Here is a 9,471-nt window from a genome sequence, read left to right on the forward strand (position 1 = left end):
AGATCACCACTAAGGCTGTATTTACTGTCCGTAGTTGGTGTAACAAACACCCTGGCTAAGTTGAGTTGGATCAGATATTCCTGAATCTTTGCACCAGATAGCAGGACCTCCCTTATAAGCACTAGACATGGAGGCAAAATCTACAAGAGAGTAATTTTTGTGTCTTGTACAGGGTATTTATAAATTAGTAGTATATCAGTAACCTTTAATTCTGGAATGGATGAATAACTTACAGAAATGTTTGATACAGCACTGAAAGCAGTATATCTTCAAGTTATATAATATAGAATTATAGAAATGGAAGAGAATGTAGATGAAATGGGAGATACGATACTGCGTGAAGAGTTTGACAGAACACTGAAAGACCTGAGTCGAAACAAGGCCCCGGGAGTAGACAACATTCCATTAGAACTACTGACGGCCTTGGGAGAGCCAGTCCTGACAAAACTCTACCATCTGGTGAGCAAGATGTATGAGACAGGCGAAATACCCTCAGACTTCAAGAAGAATATAATAATTCCAATCCCAAAGAAAGCAGGTGTTGACAGATGTGAAAATTACTAAACTATCAGTTTAATAGGTCACAGCTGCAAAATACTAACGCGAATTCTTTACAGACGAATGGAGAAACTGGTAGAAGCGGACCTCGGGGAAGATCAGTTTGGATTCCGTAGAAATGTTGGAACACGTGAGGCAATACTGACCCTACGACTTATCTTAGAAAATAGATTAAGGAAAGACAAACCTACGTTTCTAGCATTTGTAGACTTAGAGAAAGCTTTTGACAATGTTGACTGGAATACTCTCTTTCAAATTCTGAGGGTGGCAGGGGTAAAATGTAGGGAGCGAAAGGCTAATTACAATTTGTACAGAAACCAGATGGCAGTTATAAGAGTCGATGGGCATTAAAGGGAAGCAGTGGTTGGGAAGGGAGTGAGACAGGGTTGTAGCCTGTCCCAGATGTTATTCAGTCTGTATATTGAGCAAGCAGTAAAGGAAACAAAAGAAAAATTCGGAGTAGGAATTAAAAATCCATGGAGAAGAAATAAAAACTTTGAGGTTTGCCAATGACATTGTAATTCTGTCAGAGACAACAAAGGACTTGGAAGAGCCGTTGAATGCAATGGACAGTGTCTTGAGAGGGGGATATAAGATGAACATCAAGAAAAGCGGAAAGCATTTCTGAAGAAGAGAAATTTGTTAACATCGAGTATATGTAAGTGACAGGAAGTCGTTTCTGAAAGCATTTGTATGGAGTGTGGCCATGTATGGAAGTAAAACATGGATGATAAATAGTTTGGACAAGAAGTGAATAGAAGCTTTTGAAATGTGGTGCTACAGAAGAATGCTGAAGCTTAGATGGGTAGATCACATAACTAGTGATGAAGTATTGAATAGAATTGGGGAGAAGAGGAGTTTGTGGCACAACTTGACGAGAAGAAGGGACCGGTTGGTAGGACATGTTCTGAGGCATCAAGGGATCACAAATTTAGCATTGGAGGGCAGTGTGGAGGGTAAAAATCGTAGTGGGAGACAGAGATGAATACACTAAACAGATTCAGAAGGATGTAGGTACTGGGAGATGAAGAAGTTTGCACAGGATCGAGCAGCATGGAGAGCTGCATCAAACCAGTCTCAGGACTGAAGACCACAACAACAACATATTTCCACCTAATACTGCTAGTGCCCGACATTCCCACTGTCCCACTGGGTGACATGTGCATGTGAGTTATTCCGACAGCCATCACAGAGTCGTATAATGGTGTAGAGTGTGTGTGTGGGGGGGGGGGGGGGGGCGTTGCACACGCGTGCAGCATTTATGATTTCACGAATCCAGATCTTCTACAGGTGAGACAATTCAGAATAAAATATCACAATCCATGAACTCAAGTACAAACTGTTTTTGATTGTCACAATCTTTTCACCAAAACTGGCTGTTTATCACATTGGATGCCATGTCAGAGTCAACCAGCAGTCTGATACAGCAATTGAACAAGTTTGGCGAGTCTTGCTTCCACATTGTAACAGTAGGGGTTTAAATTCCAATGCTGGCGCTTCTCGTTCATTTACCCAGACTATGAAAGTGAGAGTGCCGAACTTGTTAAATTGCTGCGTTAGGCTGTTAGCCGACCCTGACCCGGCATCCTATGTGATGCACAGCCAGTTTCGGTGAAAGAATGGTACCGAGTAACAACAGTTTGTCTTTAAGGTGGCAGCTTGTGATATTTAATCCTTAATTGTCTCTAAACTATAGTAGTAGATTTGGATTCACAAAACCAGTTGGAATAACTCATTCACAGATCCCACTTAGGGGGACGTTGGGAACTATACAGTGTTAGCTGGGAGTAAAACTTGAAGGTATACTGTATTCAGTGCCATATCAAACATTTCAACATTTTCACAGTTAAAGTGTACTTTTGTAAATTTATGAACATCTTGTGTTCTGATTAAGGACATCACAGTTTAATTGAATGTGATATTTTAATGTCGTCATCAAAAACCATTAAACAAAAGATGTATTAGGAAGTTAGTGTGAGAATTCTAATAACCTAAAAAAGGTGATTGCAAGATATATAGTTAATTATGTTTAACAATACTGTTTATGCTCACTGCTGCTGAATTGACACTTCATTTACTTTAGGTGCACTGTCCCAGAAAAACAACAGTGAGTGAAAACTATGAAAATAAACCTACACTCATGTCTTTATGTAAACACAATAACATGTAAAAAGAGAACTGAGTCTCTCGTTTAGTTCATATGTCTGTTGACTCCATTTTAACTTGTTATCCGACACAATTTTAGACAGTTTTATTCATTCAGTGTATGACTGTTACTTTCCACTTCTGGCACTATCAGGTCAAATTTGCTTGTTTTAACTCATGTAATGAGTCTGTTCCACTACGGACTCTGAATTAGTTGTAGTCTTGTTCATCTGAGCTGTGTCTGGTAAGGTTTTGTTTGAATCATAGATTAGTATAATTGTGTCATCAGCAGTCATTGCAATTTTGGAACTGAACTTTAAAATCGTCGAGATGGGGTAAGAACGAGAAATTTTTCAAACTTTTGGACATAAGAGATTTTTGTGCTCTATAAAAAGGCATTCACTCTACCATCTGGTGAGCAAGATGTATGAAACAGGCGAAATACCCTCAGACTTCAAGAAGAATATAATAATTCCAATCCCAAAGAAAGCAGGAGTTGACAGATGTGAGAATTACCGAACAATCAGTTTAATAAGCCACAGCTGCAAAATACTAACACAAATTCTTTACAGACGAATGGAAAAACTAGTAGAAGCCGACATCGGGGAAGATCAGTTTGGATTCCGTAGAAATACTGGAACATGTGAGGCAATACTGACACTACGACTTATCTTAGAAGAAAGATTAAGCAAAGGCAAACCTATGTTTCTAGCATTTGTAGACTTAGAGAAAGCTTTTGACAATGTTGACTGGAATACTCTCTTTCAAATTCTAAAGGTGGCAGGGGTAAAATACAGGGAGCGAAAGGCTATTTACAATTTGTACAGAAACCAGATGGCAGTTATAAGAGCCGAAGGACATGAAAGGGAAGCAGTGGTTGGGAAGGGAGTAAGATAGGGTTGTAGCCTCTCCCCGATGTTATTCAATCTGTATATTGAGCAAGCAGTAAAGGAAACAAAAAAAAAATTTGGAGTAGGTATTAAAATCCATGGAGAAGAAATAAAAACTTTTAGGTTCGCTGATGACATTGTAATTCTGTCAGAGACAGCAAAGGACTTGAAAGAGCAGTTGAACGGAATGGATGGTGTCTTGAAGGGAGGATATAAGATGAACATCAACAAAAGCAAAACGAGGATAATGGAATGTAGTCGAATTAAGTCGGGTGATGTTGAGGGTATTAGATTAGGAAATGAGGCACTTAAAGTAGTAAAGGAGTTTTGCTATTTGGGGAGCAAAATAACTGATGATGGTCGAAGTAGAGAGGATATAAAATGTAGACTGGCAATGGCAAGGAAAGCGTTTCTGAAGAAGAGAAATTTGTTAATATCGAATATAGATTTAAGTGTTAGGAAGTCGTTTCTGAAAGTATTTGTATGGAGTGTAGCCATGTATGGAAGTGAAACATGGACGGTAAATAGTTTGGACAAGAAGAGAATAGAAGCTTTCGAAATGTGGTGCTACAGAAGAATGCTGAAGATTAGATGGGTAGATCACATAACTAATGAGGAGGTACTGAATAGGATTAGGGAGAAGAGGAGTTTATGGCACAACTTGACCAGAAGAAGGGATCGGTTGGTAGGACATGTTCTGAGGCATCAAGGGATCACCAATTTAGTATTGGAGGGCAGCGTGGAGGGTAAAAATCGTAGGGGGAGACCAAGAGATGAATACACTAAGCAGATTTAGAAGGATGTAGGTTGCAGTAGGTACTGGGAGGTAAAGAAGCTTGCACAGGATAGAGTAGCATGGAGAGCTGCATCAAACCAGTCTCAGGACTGAAGACCACAGCAACAACAACAATGTGTGTACTGCAGTATATGACTAGTTTGTCATACAATAATACTTGTGAGAGAGACACTGCATTTGGAAATTGTGTCAACAAAACGTGACAGGCTGTAATTCACTGCTGCATGATGATGTCAGATGATCCATTCACCAACATTGGTTTAAATTAAATAGTCCATTTTCGTGTGTGTGTGTGTGTGTGTGTGTGTGTGTGTGTGTGTGTGTGTGTGTGTGTGTGTGAGAGAGAGAGAGAGAGAGAGAGAGAGAGAGAGAGAGAGAGAGAGTTATTCGTTGTCGACTGTGGTGTTTTGTTATGTGCCCTCTTTCAAATGGATTTCACTGGAGACGTATCACTCAATTGAGCAGCAGCAGTATGTTCCCTCGTGGTTCCTCACATCCATAATGCAGCACATGTGTGTCACTGCCTGAAACAAAAGCAGGGTAGTTTTGCTCGGTGGGGCCTTGCCGATGTAATTTCTAAATGAATTTCTTATCTCGGCCACTGTCTGCCGTTCTTGTGGACGTACCAGCACCCACGCACACACGACTGATCGCTTCTCAGCTCACATCGGCTGTGGCTTCACTACTAAAATAATGAAACAAAACAGTAAAAAACTGGCAACAGTGCTTTTTGTCTGCTTCGAAGCTGGGGTGCAGATCGAGGAACTATTTATTTCCTCAGTTGTACAAAGTAAAGTGGGGTGCAGGGTCTTCTCAGGCACCCAGTAGAAATTCTAGGACTTGCACAGAATAGACTAGCACAGAGAGCTGCAGCAAACTATTCGTCTGATCGAAGACCACAAAATTGTCTTAATGCATTATTTGTATTCGTATATACTATACGTGCAAGTAACGTAAGTGAAAAACCGTCCTTATATTCTGTAGGGAAGCTTACTCTGACGAATAACTAATAAATTTATGTCTGTTCACAGAAATGGCGTCAACTCCTTCTGCCGGTATCCACAATCTGCCGTACGACGTGATGTTTTCCATCTTTTGCTACTTGCCGATTCCCGACTTAGCACACTGTGCTGCCGTGAGCAAGCAGTGGCACGAAATTGTGTCGGGCTTCACTCACCTGTGGAAGGGCAAGAGGTACGTCAGCAACAGAAGTCCAAAGGAATCCTTCGAGACATTCGCCATCTTGCGCGCCCTGCCGCTATTGCAGGAAGTCATCATCAAGGCGGCAGCCGAGTTTGTTATCGACATTTTCTACCCCCGCCTGGTCCTATTAGTGACGGACATTTCTGACATAGCATCTGCAGAGGACGGTCATAGACTGAGGTGCGCGTATTTGTCGACTAGACTCGACATCGCAGAAAGCATCTTCTCTTCTCGTTCGATTATAGATTTTGCGGCTCTCCAGAAATTGCGGATCTTCAAAGCGATACCGACACTAGATGCTTTTGCCCGAAAACGCGACCGGGAAGTGTGTTGCTGTGCCTCGTCCAGCTCTAGTGCGGATTACGCAGTCGGTACGGCCCTCGAGCTGTGCCCGAATCTCACAGACCTGTGCGTCTACGCAGAGTTCTTGTCGGCAGACTATCTGGACGCGTCGGAGGGGATCGGCCGGTTGCGGACGCTGGAAATAGAGTGCCCCGGCCTAGAAGAACTGGCATTCTTGCGGCACTGCTCGGACGCACTGGAGGAACTGGAATTGAAAGGTTGTGCCGACCTGCCGTCGGCCGCGTACGCGAATCTCCGGCACCTGGGGAACCTGCAGAGGCTGCGGCTGCGCGACTGTTGCGTGGCGGGAGGCGACCTGGAGGTGGCCGCGACGGGTCTGAAGTCTCTCGTGTCGTTGCAGCTGGAGTGCTGCGACCTCGTCTCGGACGTGTCCTTCCTGCGGCACTGCGGCCGGCTGCGGGAGCTCCGCGTCGAGGCCTCGCCGCCGGACACGCTGCTGACGGGCCTGCGGCACCTGCCTGCCGGAGTCCGCTCGCTCTACCTGGCCGGCAGTGCCGCGAACGCGTATGAGCTGGCCGTAGTTCTGCCGCGTCTGCCGCTGCTCGAGGAGCTGGACCTCGTCGGTAGCGATCTGCCGCACCTGGGCTTCCTGCGCCACTGCCCGCAACTGCGCCGTCTCTGCCTGGAGTTCTCGCACTGGCCCGGCACGTCGGAACTGTCGAATCTACGTCACCTGACGAGACTCGAGGCGCTGGACCTGACGAGGTGCCGGGTCGACGCGGACGTCCTCTCCGGTGTGATGCCGTCACTGTCGCGACTGGAGACGCTGTCGCTGTCCCACACGGAGGACGTCGCCCACTTGTGGTTCCTCCGGCACTGCACCCAGCTTCGCACTTTGTCACTGTTCTACACGTTCGGAATGGACTTGGATGCCTATCGTGAATTGTCCCATCTGACTAACTTGCAGACTGTGCACGTCAGTGAACACGTGGTTGACTTTGTCCGTGAGTTCATCCAACCGCGTATGCCGCAAGTAAAAATTTATAGCGTACAACAGTTTAAATAAACTACTGTTCCACCAACTTTCCTGCCCTGTGATGCCAACATGTGTGCGTATTAACATATATATGTGTATGGATTAATGTACATTCATTTGTGAAATGAATTTTTCAGTGTGTGTGTGTGTGTGTGTGTGTGTGTGTGTGTGTGTGTGTGTTATTTCCAGTCTTACTGGACAGTGATTGTAGCGACTTGGGTTATCTAGTCGTGACCCACAACTTTGTGTCACAGCTTTACTTCAACCAGTACCTCACCCTGTCATCTAAACTTCACACAAGATCTCCTGCATACCTTGCTGGTGTGGCACTCCTGAGTAAAAGTATGTCATGGAGAAGCCATTCTCTAAATGAATCTCGACTGCAGAGCGAAAGTTTAAGTCTGGAAACTACCCAGAGGCTGTGGCTAAAATTTTTCTCAGAAATATTCTTTCTTCCAGTAGTCCTAGGTATGCATGGGAGCTTTCTGTAAAAGAGACCTAATATTACAATATAAATTCAAAAATTTGTGGATAATCGTGTATTTTCTGTTTAATCAATAATTATATGGATTGACAGCAGATAGAAAATAGTCATTGTTACCATAGGAAAAATCAAAATGTCAACTGAAAACAGTTTAAAGAGCATAGAACATTATTACACTAAAGAATACTTACTGTGACTGAGTAAACAAATCTCCACAAGTATTCCAGAAAAAATGACTATTTAAACCTAGCGAAAAATGTTTTTCAGAGTCTAATATTCGTGCACTTAATTTGTCTACTGCCTTTAGGTTTATGGAGCCTTGGGTTACTATTAATCTGAATGCTCGTTTTAAAGAAGTTTCCTTTACCGTGTGTCTGTGTTTCAACTTATTATATATAAAAGTGTATTGAAGAAGTATCCACCGTTGTAAAAGAATTTTTGTATTAAACCTTTCTTAAAATTCTTGTTAAGTTTCAGCCATAATTAGTGATATTTATTTTGTATCTCAGCAAGATGTCTTTCACTATTCTGCATGTAGTTTGTTGAAGTGCCATCAAAGATGTAAATAATTGTAATAATGCATTTTTGTCTCCGAGGAAAAAAATTATTAAAGTTTATGGCATAATTATGTAATAATTTCCTTTTTCCAAAAGATAGTAAGATTTGCTCAAAGAAGTAATGAACATGAAATTGTATGATGTAAATAGGTGCAGATAATAAAACCGTGTGCTGGCCAGAGGTTGAAACCAGCAACCTTACCCTTCGCATGCAATGCTCTTGCCAGGTAAGCCGTGCACCTTTCTTTACCTTACTCAAGGTCTTTTGCTGTGCTCAAATACAATGGCTTAAAACGCGAAGTAAATGTTGATGCAAAGCTTAACCATAATCAACACATCATTCAAATTACATATATTTGGCAAGGAATAAAAGTTATAAAACTTGAACACATTATATCCACTAGAATATTTTGTAAGGGGCAGTCATATGAAAATGAGTTAGCTGGGTGGTCACCATAAATATTAATATATTTATCCCACTGTGAAAATGTTTGTGGTTGCCTACAGAACGACGATTGTACCCCAGAGTGCATCTCTTCGCCAAAGCAAATCGACAGCTAGGGATGTCTTTCCTCGAGGCTCCAAAAATAGTGACATCAAATGGGAAGAGATCGGCACTGTACTGAGGGTATGTGAGGACTTCCCAGTGTAACTTTTGCAGCATAGTCAAAATGGGCATGCCAGCTCCAGGAAAGTCATGATAATCTATTTCTGGGACTGCAAGGGCCTGTTGCCCATTAACTGTCTGGAACATAGTGCCACAACTAAAGCACAGCCTTTATGTGGGCACGTTGCAAAAACTCAAGCACACCATAAGTCCAAACACACACGAATGTTGACAGAGAGCATCGTTCTGTTGCAGGATAACACCCGCCTACATGTTGCCGAGGTCATTTTGATGACATTGTATTGTTATGGTGATTACTTTTGAAATAATAAACAATTTACTTACTTTTTGTTTCCATCTCTCATTTTCATTTGACTGCCCCTTGTATTCTTAAACATGGTTTTATTGCAAGTTGTTCGTGTGGAGTAATTATTTTGCTCTGTTTTGGTGTATTGTTTGAACTGGTTTTAGACGTAAATTAGAGAAATTAAACAGCAGGATTGCAAGAAGTTCTACAGAACATAGCGTATCCTAAAACATGAATTTCAAATGTATTACCAGAAAATGGATATGGTATTTATGTTAACGGTATCATGTATCCATTTTTGTTTCAGATCAGAGTGATATGTCCACAGTTTTGTTAAATTAAAAAAGTCCAATTTTACACCAGACAGTACTTTAGTATCTATTGCGTTCTCATTTCAGAGCATGAACACATTTCATATGTATACCATTTCCCCTACAGCTTTCCCCCCCCCCTCCCCATCCCCCAATGTTACTTGTGTGATGCAATCAGGACATTAACGACAGTATGGGTTAACTTGTCTGTTAGCCTTCATAGTCGAAATGAGAGGGAGGATGTCTCCGAGGTTTTGGTGGGTGTCTGTTCGTT

General features: G+C 42.3%; 1 protein-coding gene across 2 annotated transcripts in view; it reads left to right on the forward strand.

Moving 5' to 3' along the window:
- Positions 1-9,189, forward strand: part of LOC124720070 — a 51,572-nt gene extending 42,383 nt beyond the window's left edge. Inside the window, exon 2 of one of the 2 annotated variants that reach the window (XM_047245338.1) lies at positions 5,421-9,189. In XM_047245338.1, the coding sequence (XP_047101294.1) occupies positions 5,423-6,961 (1,539 nt within the window). In that variant the 5' untranslated portion in view covers positions 5,421-5,422 and the 3' untranslated portion in view covers positions 6,962-9,189. The remainder of the gene's footprint in view (positions 1-5,420) is intronic. The other variant, XM_047245337.1, reaches the window with a different exon arrangement.
- The last annotated feature ends 282 nt before the right edge of the window (positions 9,190-9,471 follow it).

The sequence above is a fragment of the Schistocerca piceifrons genome, chromosome 11 (assembly GCF_021461385.2).
Source record: "Schistocerca piceifrons isolate TAMUIC-IGC-003096 chromosome 11, iqSchPice1.1, whole genome shotgun sequence".
NCBI lineage: Eukaryota > Metazoa > Arthropoda > Insecta > Orthoptera > Acrididae > Schistocerca > Schistocerca piceifrons.